Source organism: Taudactylus pleione, unplaced genomic scaffold (assembly GCF_031769625.1).
Source record: "Taudactylus pleione unplaced genomic scaffold, aTauple2 ptg000222l, whole genome shotgun sequence".
Classification (NCBI taxonomy): Eukaryota; Metazoa; Chordata; class Amphibia; order Anura; family Myobatrachidae; genus Taudactylus; species Taudactylus pleione.
The window spans coordinates 3,062,742-3,088,437 of record NW_028284624.1 but is presented as its reverse complement, the minus strand read 5'-3'; the positions used below and the strand labels follow the sequence as shown (position 1 = coordinate 3,088,437).

Below are 25,696 nucleotides of genomic sequence, written 5' to 3'. Positions count from 1 at the left end.
CAGCATTGCTGCCGGACCACAATAATGTGATTCAGTGCAAATTGCATCATTGGCTGCCCAGACCGTCCATTGCACTCAGGAAGGGGGGGCGGCATGGGGCAGCTGCAGGCATTCTCAGGGAGGCTTGACTACTTTTCCGGGTGTCCAGGAGAGCCGCCCGAGATTCCAGATGAGTAGGCAAGTATGGATTAAATGACAGACTAGTTACATGATTCAAGTTGTTAAGAATAATTGAGAAATTGTAGTAGATGAACTAAATACTATCAGTACACAGCCAAACACATTTCTATAGATTGTAAGCTTGCGAGCAGGGCCCTCTTACCTTTATGTATGTCTTTTACGTATATCTTTTATGTATGTATGTCTTTTACGTATGTCTTTTATGTATGTACGTCTTTTACATATGTCTTTTATTTATGTATGTATGTATTTTACGTATGTCTTTTATGTATGTACAGTATGTATGTCTTTTACGTATGTCTTTTATGTATGTATGTATGTCTTTTACGTATGTCTTTTATTTATGTATGTATGTCTTTTACGTATGTCTTTTATGTATGTACAGTATGTATGTCTTTTACGTATGTCTTTTATGTATGTATGTATGTCTTTTACGTATGTCTTTTATTTATGTATGTATGTCTTTTACGTATGCCTTTTATGTATGTACAGTATGTATGCCTTTTACGCATGTATGTATGTCTTTTACGTATGTACGTATGTATGTATGTGTTTTACGTATGTCTTTTATGTATGTATGTATGTCTTTTATGTATGTATGTATGTATGTATGTATGTATGTCTTTTACAACCCAGTAAAAGTTAATGTTGATACAAATTGTAAAGCGCAACGGAATTTGCTGCGCTATATAAGAAACTGTTAATAAATAATAATTTCTAGATCATTTCAGTAAGGTTTAACCATTGCCCATTCCAGAGCATTATGAATATTTTGCTGTCACTTCCATAATTCATTCAGTGCACGTGTATCGTCCTCTTGCAGTTGTTTATTTTATGCTATTTATGTCTGCTTGAGGGCCATTAGGAGAGTAAAATGGTGTATATCTTTGTTTTAATTTGATGCATAGTTACGCCACAATTGTCTCACTGTTTATTCTTGTCATGCTGCATTTTTCAGTCATTATCTTTCTGCTCCTCGTACGCCAAATGCGACATGACAAGGGGATTATAATAGTGATTTAAATGCACCTTGAAAACACATTGTTAACCAAATTACAATCATTGATGTCATTTACATGTGTCTGCTTTCAAAAGATGAATACGTTCTTTTCATGCACTTTAACAACATCGATAATAATGTCCCTAAGCATTTTAATAAACCAAAAAAAAAAAAAAAAGCGACAAATTCTAGACCAAATAAGTGAATATTGGGATCTAAAAGAAGCTTGTAAATATTTCTGACAGCATTCTGCTATTGAAATAGAAAATTGTGTAAATTGCCTGTTATTATCTCTCTCTCTCTTTTTTTTAAAATAAATAAGCCTTATCTTTGTTCCTTGTCCCCACTGATGGCTGTCCTCTCTGTAGTGGGGGATCTGAAGCTTACTTTCATAGGGACCATTTCTATTACAGAGTGATTCCGCACTGATTTACACATCAATTACCTTTCCTCACAGAGATTTTCATGCTCCCCTGCCTGACATCAATGAAGCATAACTGCGTAAACGCTTTATTTCATACCGTTTTTTGTATAACGAAAACAGATAACTAATCACATGGATCAACAATACGCTACGAGACACATAAAATAATGTTCTTTTTTCAAACATCGTCTCATTGTTTTTTTGTTTTGTTTTATTTTGTTTTGTTTATCTACTGTGCCATGAAGGTATTTTATTTTTTTTAATTAAAATAGGTCTTTTTTTTTTTTTTTTAAATAAGTATATTCTTCACTTTAAGACATGTACACCTAAAGTGCTGGAATTAGTCATTTGAATAATATTTTATCGAGTGACTGCATGATGAAATAGTCAGGTTCTCTTTTCTTTCAATCCATTAAAATTGGTCTATAGGAATATAAAATATGTGGATTTTATTTTGCAGCTGAAATACCATTATACTGTTTTCATTCAGGTCAGCCATTCCTTTTTGACTTTAGATCAGATGTACGTTCCTGAGGTTACAGTACATGTTAAATAACTCTTATTATAAATTGCACACAGATCTCTGAGGGACTGTTCTGTGCAGATAATTTAATCTCATGTGTTTTGGCACAGTGAGAAGTACAGTGGTTTATTTATTTCTATGGCAGCTAGAAGAAGGGTTTTAGTGAAATGTAGTTATGTAAAGCTTTCGGGATAGAGATTCTTATTGCCAGGGGGGCGAGGGTCATATTTCGGGTTCAGGTTGCCCAAGGCATTGTGAGCAAAAACATGCTAAATTAGAAACTGTGCAGCCATGTGCTCCTGTCCCTCAATTCAACACCCCTTCTTGCATTCTGTTTACAGGGCAAATGGTGGTTATTAAAAGGGCACGTTGCAATAAAAATTAAAAAGAGAAAAATATTTACAGTCTTCATAAGTCTGTGCAGTATCATCAAAACAACACTATCTATTATATGCACTTAATTGACCTCTATGGCAAATGCAAGGTGGGAAAAGGGGGGGGGGGGGGTGACAGACATTTTTAAAGAATCCCCTTTAAATATATTTTTGTTAGTAAAAGGCCTACATCAGTTCTTTGCTTTGTTTTGTTACCAAGCAGCAATGTACCCCGGAAGGAGAATTTAGGGAGTGAGCCATTGTTCTTGGAAGCTTGTTACTAAAGAACTTCTAAAGCAACACCACTATCACATCTAAACCAGTGTGAATCAGAAGTATTAATTCTGCTATATCCTTATCTCATAATAGTCCCGATCGGAAACTCGGGGCAAATTTTACCACAAGCCCAAATTTAACCAAATCATGCACCAATCCTTCAAAGCCATATGTGGTTACAATTTTTCTGGTAGACTAAATTTCATTTGTTCTGCTAAACTGGGTCTGTACTAGGCATGTAGTACGGTAGCGTGATGATGTGTATATACAGTAAGCTCCGTCAGTGAATGTATGCCTTGCTTTTTAACTCCTGACACTTGTATATCTCTGTGGCTGTCAATCAATGAGACAATGAGTAGAGGGGAGAGGAGATGAATTCTGGCAACCACACAGAGGCAGCTGTGGTTGTAGATAAGCCTAGCATAGTCTGATGATGGTTGTTAAAGAGTGGGGAGGAGAGGTATCAAACTAAATTACAAAATTACAAAGATTGTGCTTCTAAAGAAAATAATCCATTTCCATGAACTCCTTTTTGGGTGATGAGACCCTTGTTCTAGGTATAAATATAATGATGGTTTTAATGGACTCTGTACTTGAGATGTTCTAAATAAACTGATTAGCTTTTTAGTACTAGTAAAATGAGGGCTTAGATAAAGTTGCCTTTAATATTATTAACTCTTTTGATTTGTTTGGCTGAATTCATTAAAGCACAGTAAAATATACTGATTGGCACTATTCACAGCAATATCATTAAAAGGAAGATAAAACTCAGGCTAATGAAAGTATTACTAATTAACTGGATGATATGTGGGAGGTATAATGCAAGAAATTGCCGTAACGTATTATTAATTTTTAAATACACCATATAACAGAACAATAAAAATCTCACTATTTCTAACAGTCTAGAAATGTACCGCTGTACAATTAGATTCTACATAGCATTAAGTGATTTTCAGTAGTGCTCAGTGCTTTTTTTGTTTTAGTTTTTACTCAGCGAGACTGTGTTCTGTGTGCAAACTATTTTTTCCTTATTAGCAAATTCCATTGATCATTTTGCCAAAATTTTTGTTTTAGACATTGAGGAAACAGACACGTTCTTTCTTGCGCTTTTAACGTGCACCTGTCACATATATACAGAATTAACGCTTTTATTTTGCGGGTTAAAACCGTTTTATAGATTTATTTGACAGGCAGTGACTTTTTCTTTTATACTACTAAATTTATTTTTATGTAAAGTAATAGGAGTTGAAGTTTGTAGATTGTAGCATTTTTTAAATTATAAAATAAGTACAAAAGTACCTGCAGTCAAGTAAATTTAAAGTTGACAGTTTGTCTATTAATAATAATAATAATAATAATAATAAAAATATATTATCGTTTGATACTGTATGTATAAAATTACTTGGAAGATCAACTTTTTAGCATCTTACAAGACTTTTTGTTTTATTACTATGAACTTTCATGTATCAGAGAAATCACTGACGCATGCACGACTTCGTATGCAACCGCCTCTAATGATTTTTCTCTTACTGTGCGTGCATCCCAGGTTGCGTTACGCATTTTAGCGAACACACGCACTACTCAGAGTCACGTTATCTCAGGTGCTTCTCTGTGGATGCTAAATAGGTGTTTCTGAGTGGTAACTGGGCGACAAAAATGCGAATGCATGCAAGAGAACTGTTGTTGGTGTGTTGGGGGCATGTAGCCACAGTTAGTCACTATTCTGAGTCATGCAGTCTTAATGCCAAATTCAAACAGATCGCTTGCTCCTAGCATGGGGTAGGTGTAATTGCTGATGATAATGGTCACCACTGTTCTAACATATGAACAAGTAGGTAATGTGACGCGTATGCATTAGGAAGTGTGTATACAGTAGTTGCATTTGCATTAAGTTTGAATTGCATTGATATTCAGTATGTGGCCACATTCTGACCTGTGTATGGCTCTGAAGCAAGCTTTTTATACTATTTATACTGACCATTTATTGGTGAACCACCAGCCCTTAGGAGAAACTTATGGTGTACCCAGGACAGTGTCAATGTACCCATCCAGGGGCAGAACTATGGGAGACAATGGAGGCGCCTGCCGCTGGGCTCCAGCACTGAAGGGGCACCTCCTCCATTGCCCACAATATATTCACCCCACTAAGGGCTATAACTATGTACCCGGAGTGTACCGTTATGGCTGCCCAATACATGACACCATACACTAGTGGAGAGCTCTGTGTCATACCATCAGCTGCCGTCTCCGTCTTTGCAAAATGCTACATTACAGTGTCAGCGGCTGTGACAGGGGAGCACCAAATTATAACTTGCCTCCGGGTGTCTGGGATGAACTTACGCCACTGGGGTCATCGGCATCACCAAACTAAGGGTTTAATTTATCAATGAGTCATATTCTTGTTATCACTCATTACTAAATGGTGCTGTAACCAATCAGCTCCTAATTGTCATGTGTTTGAAAAATGGCAGTTAGGAGCTGATTGGTTGGAGCACCATTTAAGATTAGTAACGAGTGATAACAAGAATATCACTCAATGATAAATGAGGCCCTAAGGGAGGCAAGCCCCCAAGTACTAATTTTTGCTACAATTTTAAAAATAGCTATTCTACAATGCCATGCCACAACAGCATCAACAAAAATACCTCAACCATGAATCACCAATTTTGGGTATTGTGGGTGGGAAAGCTGTAATAGGAACCAATCCCTACTAATATATTACAGCCAACCACTTCCTCCTACCAAGTCAATATTTCAGGGCCATCTCAAACAACATCCACCTCCCCCAAAACTAACTTTATTAACAACACCAAAACATTAACCACTTCACGCCAAGTTATTAACCAATAGCCCCAGACCCAGGGTTTTAAATGTATCCGGTTTAAATCAGCCCTCCTCTGCTCAATTAAAAAATAAAAAACATTTGAGTCATGCATTATGTAGATGCCAGCACACTTTGTGTCGCCAAAACTCACAGCAAGCAGCTTACTTGGAGCACAGTGAACAAATCGGGGTTCACAGCATTAAGATGGATTAAAATGCTAAAGGAGTTAAAAATGAAACGCTGTCATCAATTTGAGATAGGTCTTAAGCTGCGTACACACCTACAGATATATCTGTTCATTCGGTCTGGTGGGATGGAAAATCTGATAATGTATGGGAGCAAATAACAATAGAAATTTGTTACCAAACACTGGAAAACGGACCAGATTTTCCTTCCCACCAGACAGATTGAACAGATATATCTGTAGGTGTGTACACACCTTTAGGTATAACAGACCTGGGTGTGGCCCATTTTCTAACCATAGCCTGACAAAGCGATATTGGGCCTGATTCATTTGCACTTTCTGAAACACGGATGTACACCAGGGTAGTGGCATTTGCATTAAGCCGATAGACGCAGCCTCGCCTGTGCCCACCTCTGCATCAGCCCCAATATGAGAGTGCAGAATAAGTTTTATTATCTCCAATATGTTTGTATGAAGGATGACATAGACCAGTTCATATGCTGAACTCCGTCATCGCCCAGTCCTCAAATGACTGTCCCTAATTAGTGCTGTGCATAAATGAAGCTCTTTTGATAACAAGACAGTAAATGACCAGGAATTTAGGCCTGATACCCATTTGTGTTTGAAAACAAAAATGACACAAAGGCAGCTCTTCCAATTACAAATACAAGTTGGTTTTGTGACATTGTAAAGAAATAATTACAGTATCTTCCCCATTTATAAGTATTGTAATAGGTATATAAGTGGTAGTAAATGCATGTATTTGGAGCCAATGTGTATGAGACCTAAATTGTAGATGTGTACGGTGTATATAACTCTGTGTTTGTGACATTACACAAGTATGCATGCACACAACACAGCCAGTAGCAGTTAGGATGCAGAGGCACATAAGCCATTAAATGTTACATTACATTAATTCCCTCTGCTCGGTACGGTTTACAGGATCAAATACAGGTTTTCTGAATCATAAGAACTTTAATTGAGTAGATAAAGAGGTCCTCATAATTATAAACTGCAGTAGGTATAACAAGAGGCTAAATACATAGCTGTGGTTTTAATTAGCTAGTGCTTCAAATTAGTAATTGTGGTTTCAGTCAGAAATCAGTGACTTTATACACAGTTAAAGATTCAGCAATGAACAGTTCATTCCTCATTATATCTCTCCATGTGAAGATTTCAGGAGCACGCCATGCTGAGTTTGAAGGGAATAGTCGTGTAATACACACTGGTTATCTCCTCTACAGAGATTAAATTTATTATGGCTCAAGATATGGGTATTAACTGTTCTTTGTAATACTGTGTTAAAAGAAAACAAACAAACTCCACAAACATAAAACAGATGTGAATATTTACTGTATGTGTGTGTAATACCACCTCCGTTCAGAACTACACATACACACATACATGCATATAACATTACCGTACCACACATGCATTAGCCACTGTATTAAAATGAATATAGATAACCAATAGGCTTTAATCCACGGTACTCAACCATCTGCAGTAAATGTTAATTACTTTGCATCATTTGCTACCTAGTATCACACAGATGTTATACACAAACTATGTGGTTGAAGTCTGCTAGCTCATAGGCTTAAAGAGAGAGACCCTTCCCCAAGCATATAAGTTAATAGGCACCTGGGGAATTAGCTGACAAGAATTGGCCTACATAAGTAAGTATGGGAGTGGGGGAGGAGGGGTGGGGACGTAGTCGCAGAGGGGCAGAGGGAGTTGGGATGGAGATGCCTCCCTCCCCAAAAAAAAGTATTTTGACCAAAAATTATTAAGCCACCAGTGCTCAAACTGCCCTCCCTAGCTTTTTCCCAATCCCTCCCTTTTTCCCAATCCCTCCCCCTCCTGGTTTATTACATATATGACTGTACCAGACCAGTGCTCAGACTGCCCTCCCCAGCTTTTTCCAAATTCACCTCCCCCCCCTTCCCCCGATTGAATATGGACCCAGGGGCAAACGCAGGATTTTCTTTCTAAACGTCGGTGAGACTGAAACGTCGACCTTAAACCTGTTGGTGTCTGGAGTCTTATTTCCAAGGTTGCCTAAGTGCCACAGTTTGTTTTGTCATACAACCATCTGAAGGCACCTGGGCAAGCACAATTTTACGCTGTGCAGTGATGGCTTTACATTGTTATTTATAATATATATATATATATATATATATCACACACACACACACACACATATATATATTCGCACACAATTTTCAGAGTTAGGGTTCTGAGGCACACTGTAATTCAGCTTAAAACAGTCTTTTCAATTCCACCAGAGGCTCATGAAAGAGGGCCAGCACACCAAAGTAAGCAAAAAAAATATCAAGTCATTTATTGAATAATGAACAAAGCCATCCAGTCTTCAAAAAATATGTCAAATACACATCAATGCAATGGAAGCAGGAAGGATGGCATCATGTCAAGTTCTGTTATGGCGAAGGGTCTGCCTATAAAAATATATAAATTTTGTGATCCACATATAAGAACTCCCCGCCGACTGCAGCAGCACCTTCAGACCTGTCCGGCTGAGTAGTGCACTGCACAGGGACCCTGATTCAGAGCCGGACGCTCTGACCAGAGCGCTCGCTCTGAATCAGGGCCCACCTCCATTAAAATGGAGCGTCCTCCTGGATGCTCGTATAGCTGTGGGTCATCACCCACAGCATATACGAGCGTCCAACAAGAAGGTCGCGATGGTCTTGGTTGCTATGGGCAACATCACTTCTAAAACTCACTTTTAAAAACTCTCACTTTAGTAAATTTACCCCTTACATTCATTCAAATGATGTGGAAAAGGATTAGCAGCAAATTTGTGTAGTACATGGCCATCCCGACGGACTGTTTCGGTATTTTGTAACCTTCATCAAAGGTCAGCCAATTACTATAATCAGAAGGTAGCTCATGTCTAATTGAATCTGCCCCTATGTGTGCTCCAATTATACTTTTATTTTCTTAAAGCGGTACACCTTAAGCTTGTCCAATCTTCGGGAGATCCGACTCTGATGGGTCTGCCCAACATTGGACAAGTGTGTACCCACCGCCGATCAACCGCAGACCCGATCCTGGTCACCTGTCGGGTCTCCTAGTTTTTAAACAAGCTTAAAAACTAGGAGACCCGACCGCCAACCATGCAACTGATGTTGTAGTGTGTAGGCTGTGGAGACCTGAGCTGGCGATCGATCTCTGGTCTCGGCAGCAGAACACACCAACAGAGTGGCGGCGGTGCGGGATCCCACCACTGTTGCAGGACGTGACTGGCATGGCGATAGTGGTGGTGGGAGGCGGTAGGCATGGCGGCGGGAGGCAGCGGACATGGCGGTGGTGGCTGCGGGACTATGCAGGAGGTGGATAGTTAATTACCTTGCTGAGTTTTCCAGTGGGCAACCGCGTGGCTCCCCATTTCAAAAATGGCGTAGCAGTGCCATTTTTTAATTTGAAGATCGCTGCAGTGAGCCAATCACGGCTCACCATTTAAGTGCCCCGTCCCCTTTATGCCGGCTTACAGCGCGAGGCAGCGGGTGTCAGTCTGTCGGCGGAGGAGGAGCTTGAAGGGCTCCTGAAGATGGAAGATGCCGGGGAAGTCCCGGAAGGGTGGCGGCCATGCAAAAGAGCTTAAAGGCCACCATCCTCCAAGTGAAGGTGCAGCAAAATAAATTATTGAAACATTCATTCTTTTGTTTTTATTTTAATATTTATTTTACAGGGGTACTATAGGTACCAGCGGGCCCTTAATGCCCCACCTGCTGGTTCTCCAAGAACCAGCAAATGGGGGAGGCTTGCTGGGACCTGTAGTTCTACCTGTAAAAGACAATATTAAACTCTTACTAATGGACTATCAACTCAGCACCCACAGCCCAGGGTTGCTGGGGTTAGCCCCTGGCTTCAGCCCTGGCCTTGGGTTCCCTGGAGAGGGTGGACCCCTTTATTGGGGGGGTCCCCACTTCCCCAGGAATCCCCAGCCTGGGCTGACTAATTAGGGGGGATGATTTCTGTGGCCGGGGAACCACGTCATATGTGTCCCCTGACTGTGGCATTAATACCCTGCTAGTGGAGCCCGGTGCTGGTTCTGAAAATACGGGGGGCCCCTACTTGTTTTGTTCCTCATATTTTTAGAACCAGAGCAAGCTCAAATATCCCGGGGCTAGTTATGCCTCTGTGGGGGGAACCCCACACTGTTGTATTTTGTTTTTTCTGGAAACCTGAAATCCTGTTCCCATCCAATAATCAGGTTAATAATTCTCAACCTCCGCCTTTTCACCATTATAGTTAATTAAATTCCTTATTAATAAATCCTCTTTCCTGCACAGCCAAATGTATTTTTTCAGCAGACTGTTTCAGCAGACACAAATTGGAGGTCTGCTTAAAAATTGGACAAGTGAGTAGCGAGGATTGGATGTAGAATCTGCGAGCAGGTCTGTAGTAGGATTGTATAAACAGTCTGATCTGCGGCCTGATCAGCAGTGAACTAGACAAGTATGTACCCAGCTTTACTTGTATAATGCTCATTATTTCATTATATGCCTTCTCTGCAGACATTTGCGTTAGCCATGGGCAATACATGAATAATTAAAGCTCTGTCCGGTATAATCAGGTTTGAAGTGCTGTAGTATTGATGCATAGGCATGTTGTATGTAAGTGTTGTACTAATGGGCCACTGCAGGTAAAATATACTTTTCTAGACAAATAATGTTTTATATCCTTTTTTGTCTTCATAGTCATTATGAACAAGACCGAAATGCACTCAAAAGAAAAGAATGGGAGCGGAGAAGTCAGGAGGTCCAGCAAGATGAAGATCTATTTGCCTCTGGGTTTAATCTGTTTGGGGAGCCCTACAAGGTAAGCCTGAATGACAAGGTAGGCTGGATTTTTATTACTTCTAAATACAATGTAATTCATTCATATGGAAAATATGTACTAAAATATAATATATAAGAAACATAACTATAGCATGCATAGATATATATATATATATATATATATATATTCCATAGACATTATGGCTTCTTAGACATGATCTGAAATTTCACAAAACCTACTGAATTTCTGCCACTCATACTCAAAGCAATGACATTCTGATTATTAAGGCTGACGCCTTATTGGACATGTTCATTGCGCAATACAGATATGGTATGCCATCACATCCTGTGGTTAACTGCAGATTCAGCACTCTGACAGAGTGAAATTGCTGTCACTCACAATATGGTGGAGCTGCTAAATCACAGAATTGTGTGCTCATTGGAATATACACATGCAGTCTATGCAACTGAGGTCTGAGCAGTTATGTGGCACACACATCCCACTCAATGCCCCACATTCTTCCCATTCGGTCACTACAACAATCCCACTGGGTTTCAACATCCTTCTCACTCCATACATCTATCTCATTCAAAATACACATTCAGCTCCCTAATTGCTAAAAGTATCATACTCTGGCGACATGTATACTTGTCTAAGAAGCATTAATGGGACATGTGAAACTGTAAGGTTTTTTGTCTATGGAATAAATAGTATATGTATGTACAGTATATGTAAGTGTGTATGTATATGCAAGTGTTTTTCATCAAAGTATTTCCAGCATTTTGGGGTACAAAAAAACCCTCTCCCATCAATACAACACCTCCACAAACTTGTCCCACATCATTTAGCCCATTATTGAGCATTTTTAGATAAATTCACCTGAAAATTGACATGTCTTTTTTGGCCAAACCCCTCCATGATTATTCTAGGAGAACCAGAAGTTTTGCGCTGTGTCCCGACATTTTTATCTACTTTTTCACCTGCTCATGGGGTGCGCACAAAAAAACGCAAATTGCCCCTGAAAAAGCACTTGAGAACAGCTCGTAGAACCCTACTTGCACCTAATTGGTTTGACCTCTATCTGGCAGGTCTGTGGGGCTCCAATGCCTGGCACCCTAGCAATTTCTGTGCAATGCCCACATTGCCTCCACATGAGGGCCATTTCTCCAATGTTTGACACTTTGCTTTACCGATACATTTGCATTGAGTGAGTGGTGGATTCATGCATTCAGAGTTCTCAATGGTGTGGATAGAGATAAAGTACCAACCTATCAGTTCCTTACTGTCATTCTTCCAGCACAGCCTGTAAAGTGACAGAAGCTGATTAGTTAGTACTTTGTCTTCTGCCACTTTATCTTTCTCAAAGGCTTAGTACATAGACCCCTTAGTGATAACTGGTTCTTCTAGCATGTGCACTCTGGGAATTATACAGCTAAAACTGGTTAGGAAACATCCATTGTAGAGGATTGCACTAAACAGCAGATTCAGAATGCAGGCATTCAGATACACTTTTAACTCCTCCATCTCCAGCTTGTCCAGGAGGCAGTGGATAGTAATCACGATGACACATTTTGGTGTGTGTATAATATATACAGCGGGTAAAATAAGTATTGAACACATCAACATTTTTGTCATTAAATATATTTGTAATGGGGCTATTGTAATGACATTTTCACCAAGTGTCAGCAACAACCCATGCAATCCACACATGCAAAGAAATCAAACCATAGCTGTCCATAAATTAAGTTATGTGTAATAATGTGAAATGACACAAGGAAAAGGTATTGAGCACATGAAGAAAGGGAGGTATAAAAAGGCATGGAAAGCCAAGACACCAGCAGAAATCTATCAGTAATTAGAAAGCAATCCTGCCCCTTGTCAGTGCAAATTAATAAAAGCTGGTTCAGTTCCAACTGATGGCCTATAAAAAGGTGTCTCGTTAGCAAGGTGTCACAAAAGAAACATCTCATGATGGGTAAAAGCAAAGAGCTCTCTCAAGACCTTTGCAACCTTATTGTTGCAAAACATACTGATGGCATTGGTTACAGAAGGATTTCTAAACTTCTGAATGTTCCAGTGAGCACTGTTATGGCCCCCATAATCCAGAAGTGGAAAGAACATCAATTCACCAAAAACCGGCCATGACTAGGTGCTCCTCTGACAGAGGAGTGAAAATAATTATCAGAAGAGATGTCCAAGAGCCAAGGACCACTTGTGGAAAGTTTCAGAAAGACCTGGAATTAGCAGGTACAATTGTTTCAAAGAAAACAATAAGTAGTGCACTCAACCGCCATCACCTGTATGTGCTCTCACCACACAAGACTCCATTGCTGAAGAAATAGCATATTGAAGCTCATTTAAAGTTTGCTGCACAACATTTGGACAAGCCTGTGACATACTGGGAGAATATAGTTTGGTCAGATGAGACCAAAATTTATGCCATAATACACACCATGTTTGGTGGAGAAATGGCACTGCACATCACCCCAAAAACACCATACCAACAGTGAAGTTTGGAGGTGGGAACATAATGGTGTGGAGATGTTTTTCAGTATACGGTACTGGCATATTTCATGTGATTGAAAGAAGGATGAATGTAAAAATGCAGGGGTGTATCTACTGGTCTGAGAACCCCTGGAAGAGTAAGGGACAGGCGTCCGCACCCCCCCCCCGCTAGGAGTTAGTAAACTGACACCATGTCGGCCTCCCCTCTCCCCTCCTTCATCGTCCAGCAGTGATGCTTCTGACTGAGAGATCAGCAGCAGCACAGACTTTTGGCAGACAGAGCAATGTGTATGTGTGTACTAAATATAAATACACCTTACCTATATGGTGGTTTCTCTGTGATGGTGAACCTCTGAAGAAATTGGTCCTCCTTGGGCAGACAGTCGGTATTCACTATTCATGTAGGAAGTCCCATTTACTGGAAGATGCCAGTTTATAACCAATGTCGTTATCATACAACATAGGTTCATCCAAACTCATGCGTCATGTCCCCTCCAGTCTCCTACCTGTGTCACTCCAGACTCCTGCTCTGTGTCCAATTCATTCATGCGTCTTTCAAGCTACATGCCCTGTGTCTCTCAAGTCTGGTGCCCTGTGTTGCCTCCAGCCTCCTGCTCCATGTGTTACCTCCTGCTCCAAGTCCCCACCAACGTTCTGTGTCTCCCCAACCTCCTGCCCAATGTCACCTCCAGCTCTGTCATCTCCAACATCCTGCCCATGTCCCTTCCAGCTTTCTGTGTCATCTCCAGCCTCCTGGTTTCTGTATCATGTCCTGCCCCATAAACCCCCCCAGCCTCCTTCTCCATTTTCCCTCCAGCTCACTGTGACATTCCAGTCTCCTACTGCATATCATTCCAGCCTCCTGCTCCCTGTGTCACCTCCTTCCCCATGTCACTTGAGCTTCCTGTCCCACTCTTTCCTTCCTCTGCTACCTGTCTTTCAAGTCTTCTCCCCCCTCTGTATTTCCAACTCCTGCCACCACTGTTTTTCCTACCCCTGCCACCTGTCTGGCAAGGCTCTTCCCTGTTTTTCAAGCCTCCAATATGTATTTCCAGCCTCCTGCCCCCACTGTATTTCCAGCCTCCTCTGTATTTCCAGACTCCTGCCCTCTCTGTATTTCCAGCCTCTTGCCCCCCTCTGTCAATCTTGCCTCCACCACCTGCTGCTCCCCTCTGTAATTTCAAGACCCCCCGCCCTGTCTTACCAGCTTCCTCTTTCTGTCTGCAGCCTGCATGGTCCTCTCTGTAGCCTGTGTGGGGCCAACAGCTCCTCTTAGAGGCACAGAGTGTGACGTGATGTTGCGATCCAGCTCCCAGCAGTCCTGGAGGTAAGAGGAGCTGTCACGCTGCCGAGCACCATGGTCTTCCTCGGCGGTGCAGGGCAATGTGGGTCAGGATGGGAGAGACAGGAAATGAACCAGGGAGGGGGCGGAGCACATGGGACAGACAGCACAGCGCTGCCCAGCCAGTGCCTGCTGTAAAGTGTATTAGTAGCGGTATTAGTAGCGGTGCGCCCGGCAGCAGAGGAACTGGGCACACTGCTACCAGTATTCATGTAAAAAACTAGTGTCCGTGATCGGGGGCTGTGGTGGCCGGTTCCGCCCGCAGGGCATGAGCGGTTGTGGCAGCCGCTCCACCCTAGTTACAGCCCTGGACTGGCACAGCCGGGTGGCACCCCCTCCTGGCCGGCACCCCTGGCGAGTGCCATCCTGGCCAATACAAAGATATGCCCCTGTAGAAATGTACCGAGACATTCTTGATAAAAATCTGCCATTTACCAGGATGCTGAAGATGAAGTGAGGGTGGACATTTCAGCAAGACAATGATCCCAAGCACACAGCCAAGGGCACTCTCAAGTAGTTTCAGAGAAAGAATATAAAGCTGCTAGAATGGCCCAGCCAATCACCTGACTTGAATCCAATAGAAAATCTATGGAAAGAACTGAAGATCAGAGTTCATAGAAGAGACCTACGGAACCGAAAAGATTTGAAGACTGTTTGTTTGGAAGAATGGGTCAAAATCACACCTGAGCAATGCATGCGACTAGTTTCTCCATACAGGAGGTGACTCGAAGCTGTCATTACCGAAGAAGGCTGTTGTACGAAGTATTAAGTACATTTCAGTAAGCATGTTCACTACGTTTTCTATGTGTCATTTCACATTATTGCACATAACTTTATGGACATCAATGGTTTGATTTATTTGCATGTGTGGATTGCATGGGTTGTTGCTGACATTTGGTGAAAATTTCATTACAATAGCCCCAGTACAAATATATCTACAGAGCAATATGCTGATGTGTTCAATACTTATTTTACCCGTTATATCCAAACAAATCAGAGTGCACTCACCAGGCTTGATTTCAAAAAGTAAAAATGCTCAACCCTTTATTCTGCCACAAGATCAGCCATAATATTTTCTACATTATGGCTGACCTTGTGGCAGATTGAGGATCTTGACAAAAGTCCTTGTATGGACTGAAACGTCAAACTAGGACAACTGTCGTTTTGCACCTATGCAAGAATAAAGTGTTCAGTATTTTCTCTTTTGAAATCAAGCCTGGTGAGTGCACTCTGATTTGTTTGGATATTATGGCATTTTCCCCTGTGGACTGAGCCTGAGTTTATTGGCACCCCAGCCGATGTATGTTCATTAAGTGTGTGCCACTCTACTATATATATATATAGGAAAATAAAGACAACAAGTGCCTCCTACCTCCTAGTGCAATATATTGATGACATTTTCGATGTGATCGATAAATTACAGTTTTTGTCTGGGAAAATCGCAGTTTTTGTTCTATTGCTGGTATTGGTAACCGAATTGAAGAGTTATCTTATGCAAATGTAGGAGATGAAACAGCTTCACTATGAATTTTAATAGTATAAAAGATTGATGGCCTCTGTCTCCAAGGTAATTACAAATTTCCTTTAGCACCCAATAAGCTGTATTTAACATTGAAATGACACCAGTGTGGCTTTATGTCAAGGTGACGAGTCTTCTTTAATTTTGCGTGGATGTACAGTAATAAAACTGTTATCATCTTCACATTGCTTGAGACCTGCACCAGTGTAATAAACCATTTGCTCACTATAACTCTTAGCAAAGAAAAAAACAGCTTGCTTCTCTAGTAATGGTTGTTTTTCTTTGTGATAATGAGTTAAACTGTGTGCGAGGGAACAGAACAAATATGCAAGTGTTTAAAAAGTGCATCATAACTCCTCTTCCTCTGTCCTCAGCACAATGGTATCCTCTTGTTTTCTGTGTGGAGGTTGAAAGGAGAGAGCCTGTGTTTGGCTGGCTCCCAAACGGTACATTGTGCAACTCTGTTGAAGGAGACAGCTTATAAACAATGATCTTATTCTTGGCTTAGCTAAATGTAATTTCTGCCACTAAAAATGACAAAACCTAGGGACTGTTAGTAAGTAACGGTGATTTCTTGCCCTTGTTCTCTCGACTGTAAGATGTAAATATGCTTCTCTGTTTTAATGATTTGTAGATCCTCTGAGATTATATAATTACCCCAAACTGCAATAATAACAACAAGTAAATGTGTGCTTTAAAAGATAATTCTAATTAAAACAGCCATGTGTTGGTATTTCAATAATAATGCTTGCTATTAAATGGTCCTATATGTATTATGTATGTGTCTTATAAATATGTTGCATTGTTGAGAAGGGGGAAATGACCTCAGATGTGTCCAGCCACATCTTTGCTGCATACGCAGCAAACCGCGCCACGCATAGTGCGAGGCTTGTGTCCACGAGCGGATACGCACACTGCATTCGCACCCGCACCACCATAGGATTGCATGGTACGATTGCAGTGTGCACCATAGCATACCATAGTGTATTCTTCTGTGGGTAATTGCATGGCGCGATGCGTGTGCATGTTTGTAGCGTGATTGGCAAAGATGTAGCAGGACACTTCTCTATGAGCAGTTTTGGTGTATTCTTGCTTTGCTTGATGATTAGTGATGAGCAAAATCACATGCAAATCGATTTTTCTGCGAAAGTTCCAGCAATGCAATCTGAAATTTTGTTGCATCGCCATCCTGCAGTGTGTTAGTCATGTGACCCTTGGCTGAAATTATAGTCAGTGAATTGCCAGTCTGCTTTTTTGCTATGGTTTGAGCTGGGAACACTTAAAGCTAAACTCCATTAGTGAAGCATGGATTTTTACAATTCAATTTGGAATAGGGTGAATATTTTGCTGAAACGTTTGGAAAATTTTTCTCATCTCTAGTGATCATGTCCACTGTGCATTATGATACCCAATTGTTTGGGAAGCATTTCATTTGACACATGCCTTGCAAGCAGAGGGCCTAATTCAGACCCGCTCGCGAGCGCTGAGCGCTCGCAAGCGGGTCAATGGTGCCCTAATGCGCATGTGCACGACGGAGGGAGCTCCGTCGTGCGCATGCGCGAGACCTGCATAGCAACAGCCAAGCTATCGCTATGGGTCTCGCACCTAAGGGGGCGTGCTGTCGATGGTGACTGACAGCACACCCCCTTTGGTGGGCGTGCCGGGGGCGTTGCTGCCCAGACGGAGGCGTTCCCATGGGAATGCCTACCATCTGGGTCCGGCCCCACTGACATCACTAGTGATGTCAGTGGGAGTGCTTTTGGCTCTGATAGAGCCAAAAGCAGTCCTGGGCTTGCAGCAGCGAGACCCTACCGCAGGGTCTCGTCGCAAGCCCGATAGTCGCGATGGCCTTGACCATCATGACCATCTTTTTGGCCACTTGCATAAGCTGTGGGTGGTCACCAACAGCTATGTGAGCGGCCAGGAGGCTGCTCCATTTTTAGGTAGGAGGGCCCTGATTCAGAGCGAGCGCTCTGGTCAGAGCGTCCTGCTCTGAATCAGGCCCAGAGCTCTTTGCGTCTGCTCAGTATCAGGCTGTGGATAAATAGAAGATTTAGTTTCATGATTTTTTTTTTTACCTCCCCCTCTTTTGAATTTTAAAATGTAGCCACAGCCAGGGATTGAGCAAAGAGGAACCTAAAAGAATGTATTTACCTAGGAAATAAAAGGACAATGTTCACACTGATATTCTAGTTTCACTTAGCGCTGTAACAGGGCTCAAATACGTACTGTGCCAGCCTTGCCCTGTAAGCGCCTGTTATCATGACATTGTGTGCATACATCATTACGACGCGAAGAGGTGGTTGAACAGTTGCACCGATAAGTGCAGCATTGACCAGAGCATCTTGAAATCACTCCGATCAGCTGTACATGCTGCAGGATGCCTGTCTGGAGCATCTAAAGGATGCTCTGGTAGCGCTGCAGCAGCAATTCTGGCTGTAGGGTGCCATTGAAGGTATTCTGCTAGCCAGAAGCAAGGGCTGTAGGCTGGTGATGCAGTGGCACCGGGCACACACCAATAGGTACGGCCCTGTTTTGGCTGCTAAATTTTTATTTGGTTCAACATCCCTTTAAGTCAGTGATAGGCAACAAGCATCCATATGGTCACATGTGGCAAGGTGAGCTTGCACATACGGTCCTGCTTTTTGTCATATACATTTGCTATAACATACAAACTCATGATTTTTCAGGTAGTCCCCTGGGCCCTGGAAGAGTGGGTGGATCTCCCCCGCCCACTTCCCAGTGTAGTGGGCAGGATGAGGAGAAAATGCTGGGAATCGCAGGTCCATAGTGAGGGGATGGGGTCAAGTTGATGCAATTCAATGAAATCCTTGTCATTTTAGCCTGCCCTCTCCCCTAATGACGTCAAGAGCGGTCACTTGCATCTCTTCTCTGGGCTTCTCCTTAAGAGAACAAAAAGTCGGCAAGTGTTTGTTACAAATGGCTGCTGATATAATATTATTTGATGGTTTCTCCTTATTAGATGGTGTCTCTTCCTGTGATCAAATATTTTAAATTGTTACTGAAATTAAGGGTAGTATGTGGCCATTTTGAACTGTATCTGCCTGCCTATCACTGCTTTACCTTTTTAAGGAAAAAAACAAAATCATAACTTTATAATAGACTACTATAAAGATGATTATTGAGCTTCTTTTTATTAATACTTTTGTAACACCAGGTGCTTCACAAGACATGCACCAAATTATATTTATTAATATATGATATTGAAATGTAGTTTAAAACATCTATATAATTATATAAGGCTGTCCTATCTCCTCAATGAGCATGCCCCAATGGCTACCGATGCAAGGGAGATGGGACAACCTTAGAAGAGGAGGACCGGCCTCTGGGGAAAGTATGGGAGGGGGTGGCTTAGGATGAAGTGATGAAAGGTAGTGTTAGATGGAGCCACAACGGTTGGGGGGGCATGGCCGAGTGGGAGAATGTAGACTGAGATAACCCAGCATATGTTGGGTCTGTTATAATAGTGATTATTAATGTTAAGATCACCATTTTATGTATATATATATGCCACAGTGCTTTAAAATGCAAACAGTTACACCCCCATATTTTCTTTTCTGTACAATATAGACAAATAAAGGAGATGCTCTTGCAAACCGTGTCCAGAATACACTTGGAAACTACGATGAAATGAAAGACTTGCTAACTAATCACTCCAACCAAACTCATCTTGTAGGAATTCCAAAGAATTCTGTCCCACAAACACCAGTTGAGAAAAATGAACAGAACTTTTTCCCAGAGCAAAGGAATAGAGTGGCACAGTGCCATCAAAGCAGTAGCCACTCATCCACCACAATGCCACCACCTTCAGCCGTGGGACCAATTTCCACTCTAGCACATGAGGGAACTAGAAAATCAAGATCAGACTGGCCACATAGTGGGCATAACTCAACTTGTACACAGGCAAGTCAAGCCAGCGGACAACCAGGTCGGACAAAACACAGTTCGTCACACGATTTATCACAAATTAGATATGAAGACCTTTACAACTGCCAAATTGACCAGCATAAAAGTGTTAGTGTTGAGGAACCAGTACCCACAACTTCCTCTTCACTCTCAAGAAGACACAATCACTCAAAAGCATTAAGTGGAGAACACTCGTACAAAGAAAATACCCATTCAAAGTCACCTATTGATTTAGAATTTTTGGGACATGGCTCTATCTCTCCGCTCCCATCTACATCCCTGCTCCTGGCGGCCAGTGGTCTGTCCTCTCAAAATTTTCTCCCTGGACTTCACAGCAAAACAAGCATGATGCCACAAAAGCCAACAGCATATGTGAGACCAATGGATGGTCAGGACCAAGTACCCAATGACTCGCCTGAATTGAAGCCACCAACAGAAATTGAAGATGGATATAACACTCAACCTTTTGGAGCAATACTGGATGGAAAGGTCAATGTACCAGTCAGCAAGAACAAATTGCCAAAGCTTAGCATTCCACAGACAAATGAAGTAAGTGCTAATCCTTAAATTTGCTTAAATATTGTGCAATTTTATATATGTGTCCAGAGCAGATTGCATCTATATTTGTTATGACTTGCTAAAAATGTAGACTAGCATATGCAATTCAAAGTAAAGATTTGGTGTTATACAGATAGAGATAAATATAGAAGTCAAATTGATGTTTAAAGATCCAAAGATGGAGTCCATAATATTTAAATATTGTGTGATTATACCCAGCACCGTACATCAAGAAAGGCAAAGGCATAACATGTACTGTTTAGAATACAGAGGAAACAAACTTTATGTGATATAAACATTCATATACATGGTTCAGGAATGCAGCATATTTGAACCCATAGGGTTTCTAGAACAAGAGAATATAACCTGTTATTGGAGGAATGGAGACTAAGGGCCTGATTCAGCAGTGATTGCTAATGAGATCACAGCTTAATGCTTGCCAAAGCTCAGGCGTCATAAAAAAGCCCACTACTGCTTTCTTATATTTGTCCAATGTCGCTATTCTGTGTAAACATGGATACCATCAAAGCACATTGGGCAGTCACGCAGCATTTACAACAGGCCTGACAAGCCGCAGACACTGCAAGTCTTCTCGCACGCAGAGAGCTCTCATGCTGCATATGCAGTCGTAGTGGCTATTTTATGCATTTTTCTGACCACCCTCCATCACCACCTCCAAATGCTGACAACCTGTCACTCACTTTCCGATGGATTCCTCTGTGCATCTGTAATCGCAATACGCAGTGATACTTACACGCATGCGCGATGGCAAATAATCACTCAATGTGTGTCTGTAATTGCATTTGCGTTCACTACTGAATCAGGCCCTAAAAGGTAACAGTGGAAAGAGAGGGTAATTATCAATACAACAGACTCCTAGAAAAGGTAAATAATAAAAAAAAAGTCTACTATAAGGACTTATAGCTAAAGCTCCCTATTTTATAAACTCCCACTACATCGAAATTATAAATATTAGAAAATGCAAAGAAGGAAGAAAATATAAGGGTTTTCTTTACCGTCAAATTCTATTTATATTTGTATCTTTAGTGCAAACATTTAAAGTAAGTGCTTTTTAGATGAAAAGTGTATTTATGATTTTATCCTATATTTATTATTTTTTTAAAGTTACATTTTGCACTTTGCACAACTTGCTGTTCAAAGATTAAAGCAATTCAGGGACCAGTTCTTGCAAGGAGTAGTAAGAGAGTTTCCAGGACGTTAAAAACACAGGGCCTGATTCATTAAGAATCACTATTGCTAAAGCGTACACAGATGGACGATTGTTGCGTGCTGCAAATGCGCATCACAATACGCAAGCACGAAGGCACCACTGCGATCGCATTCCGATCATAAAGACCACGTAGAGCCTTTGCAGAGTGATTGACAGGCACTGAGCATTTGGGGGTGGTGACAGGGGAGTGGTCGAAGAAAAACGCAGGGGTATCTGTCCGTTTGAACACTGTTGCATGGGTGTGCATAAATTAGTCAGTGCGTTTGCATACGCAGCTTGAGTACTTACTGCGTGCAACGACATTAGCAATTTGTAAGTAAGGTCAGGGCTGCTGTAATTCTGCGTGAGGGGCAGATGATACTCGATGCTACCGATGTTTGTGAAGGTTTGCAATGTGTTGTGGATTTCAGATAGCGATAGTAGGAGGCAGTGGGCGTCTCTATGCTGGCAGGGCGATGAAATTGCGATAGCATTCATTAGCATACATTTTTGCAACAGACCTGCATGCGTTTACGGAACTGCGATCGCAACAGCGATCCTTAATGAATCAGACCCTCAGTCTATAAATTGCCTTTAATAAAAGCTACATATTCTGTGCATTGATTTTAAAAGCATCTTTATCAAACATTTTTATTTCCTTCAATATTTTGGTTATTCTTTACTATGTTTGTTTGGCTAGTATTAATGCATTAATATACTTCATCATTCCAGGAAATATCATCACACTATTATTTGTATAACATGTATTTTTAAAGATTTTACTGTAAATGAATTAGAATTTGGTTCATGTTTATTTACATATGTGTTGTTTGCTTTGCTGTAACTCTTTAGCTGAACCAGCTTTGATGTTTTTATTAGTAGAGAAACAAAATAAGCTATTTATTTTTAATCGCCTTTCTTGTACTAAAAATGCCCGTGGGGGTTATTTTGTAACAAAGTACAAGTGTTGCCTATGGTAACCAATCAAACTAAGCTAATTGCTGATTGGTTGCTGTTGCTACTGTACATTAACACTTTGGCAGTAAATAATCCAGACTATATTTTAAATGTATTTAATAGATACATTTACTGTATTATATTTATTTATTTATGTACTTATTTTATGGCATGATTCCTTAAACTAATACTACATATATAGTAAATTAAAAATGGTGTTTAATGTGGCTCGGTTAATACTTTCTGGCTGTTTGTCCAGCAGAGACATGTTCCGTCTGTAAAAATGTCTCAGCAGAACATTTTATAACTAACACTACTCTATTACAAAGTAATATAGCGTTACAATTACAAAGTGATCATTATCTACTATGAATGTAAGTTTTAAAAGTTTTACTGTGAACTATGGTATTGCCTCATTTAGTGTATGTGTCTTACAACAGCTTTATAATTGTACTTCCAGTTTGGGAACTTCGGAGTGCATACAGAATTAGCTTACCATGGTCCAAATGTTTTTGCTTCCATGTGGATATGCGCCAAGGAGGGATGGCTGTCTGAAGGGGAGAATCAAATAGTTGGAGCGTTTCTGACTTCAGATAACGCCTTTCGTCATAGACAGTATAACTGTCGCTTCTGAACCATTCTACAGCTTTGATGGTACAGTTGTGCACAAATCAGGCAGCAGAACTGGTATGCACAAGCGGTTCTCATACACCTATCCTATTTGTGTGTCCTCATACACATATCCTATTTGTGCCATGTAGCACAAGACACCTGGGGTCTCATTCAGACCCACTCGCAAGCGCTGAGTGCTTGCAAACGGGTCAATGTTGAGGCCTTGCGCACGCGCAGTGGCCGCACTGCGCGTGCGCAAGCCCCGGAGTGCGAAAGAAATTCTCTCGCTCCGGGGCTCACTACAAAGGGAGGGCTGATGGTGATCGACAGCTCGCACCGTTTTGTAGGCGGGGTGGTGGGGTGGCTGTCCAAACGGAGGCGTTCCCGAAGGAACGCCTGCCATTTGGGGGTGGCCCCACTGACATCACTTGTGATGTCAGTGGTGAGCTTCCGGCTTTATTAGAGCCGAAAGCTCACTGGGGCTTGCGGAAGATGAGACCCTAACACAAGGGTCTCGTCGCAAGCCCTGATGGTCGCGATGGTCTTGACCATCGCAACCATCAACCTGGCTGCTCGCTAAAGCTGTGGGTGGTCACCCACAGCTTAGCGAGCGGCCAGGAGGCCGGATTTTAAATAGAAAGCGGCCGCCCTCATTCAGAGTGAGCGCTCGCATTTTGTGAGCGGCTCTGAATGAGGTCCCTGGTGTGTCTACTTTTTCCTTCATTTTGCATCTTAGTAATATTTAGTGTATTCGGTACTGGTGATTATGTTTTGATTTTTTGGTGGCAAAGGAATTGCTATGACGTTGCAGGTAAAGCATGGCGCAGGTCACTCCTATCAGATCTGTATTTTGACTTTTACAGAGACTGCATACTTTTTCCTCCACTCTGTGTCTTTCTTTGCTTATAGACATTAGGGAAATTACGTTTACTCACATATTTTAATGCTAAACTTATTTCTTCTATATAAAGCTTTTATTAATGCTCTTTCATATTGCCAGCCCAAACTCTGTATTATTTCCCACATCCGAGGCCAACAATATGATTAATATTACAATGTTACTGTTAAAATAACAGAGGTTTATTAAACAAACAAACAGTCTCATTATATTACATAAATATTTTGAACTTTACTACAAGTTCATTTGAATAAAACAATGTAAAAAACAATTGACTGAAGCTTTTCACAGGCCTCAGTGAAGAGTTCTAGGAGTAATAATAATACTGTTGGCATTTAGACAGCCCATTTCTTGGCACAGAGGGCCTGATTCTGAGTCACATGTAATGTCCATATTCCCGGAGTTCTGTGATTTTTTTTGCTACTTAGGTGTAAAGAAAATCCCTAATAAAACGTACAGCGCATGCTTCCCATGGTTTCTACACACAGGAGCAGATTCAATTAACCAAGGGGTTTACCCCATGGCTAATTGTCAGCCCTGTGTTCAATCAACTTCATCATCCCCACACGTTAAACCCCAGAGGGTGCACTTAAAACAGATATGCACCCACTGGGGCTTAATGCACAGGGAAACCCATAGATTCCAGCACTTAACACGGAATCTATGGGTTAAAGTGCACTACACGTGAAGAAATTGACTAACGATTAAATAGCTCTGGGCGTTAAACCTGGAGCTTTACCCACACTGTAAACACAGCAGGTAATTTAGGGGTCTATTCATGAAGCAGTGAAAAGCGTAGAGAAGTGTGCCAGTGGAGAAGTTGCCCATGGCAACCAATCAGCTCCTACCTATTATTTTATAGAAAGTACTTGACAAATGCAACCTCAAAGCTGATTGGTTACCATGGGCAACTTCTCCACCGGCACACTTCTCCAGTCTTTTCATTGCTTCATGAATAGACCCCTAAATCTGCCTACAGGGGCACAATTGCTTATGAGACACACAGTATCAACAGTGTACTGGAAATGTGCTGGGCATTCCTGGGTAGGAGGTGGCTATTCAGATCCACATAGATGGTCTGCCTTATGGGTGTGTTACTAAAGTGGTTGCGAACTCAGGGCCTGATTCAGCTTGGATCGCAATTGCATCTGCAAATCATGACAGAATGTAGCTGCTAATATATGCAGATGCAGCTACAACCTTATCCGTGCATAGAGACGCCCACTTGTGCCTTTTCTTCTGCGAGTGCACACCCAGATCAGCGTGCACATCAGGAACATCGGCCACCATCGACCACTTGCAGCTAGTCTGAACTGTCTCTAAGTCTGCGAGTCTCTGCACATGCAGAGAGCTCTTGTGCTGTGGAGGTGATCGCACTGGCTAAATTATGGATGCCCATTAAATGTCATCCAAATGGTAAGACACACCTGCATTTTTAAGACTGCCCCTCTTCACCTTCCCCAAACGTTCGCTGGCTTGCAGGTGCCACGGCAATGCGATCGCAGTGTGATCGCATGTATGCACTATTAATGCTATATAATGCATGTGCACTGGATAAAAAACGCTCGGCTGCGTTGATG

The 25,696-nt window shown here is 41.5% G+C and overlaps 1 protein-coding gene across 1 annotated transcript in view; it reads left to right on the top strand.

Annotated features, from left to right (window-relative positions):
- The window catches only part of AFF2 (ALF transcription elongation factor 2), a 599,847-nt gene that overhangs the window by 178,091 nt on the left and 396,060 nt on the right, over positions 1-25,696 (top strand). The window contains exons 2-3 of the mRNA XM_088478852.1: positions 10,507-10,627; positions 19,546-20,430. Coding sequence (XP_088334978.1) covers positions 10,507-10,627; positions 19,546-20,430 — 1,006 coding nt within the window. The remainder of the gene's footprint in view (positions 1-10,506; positions 10,628-19,545; positions 20,431-25,696) is intronic.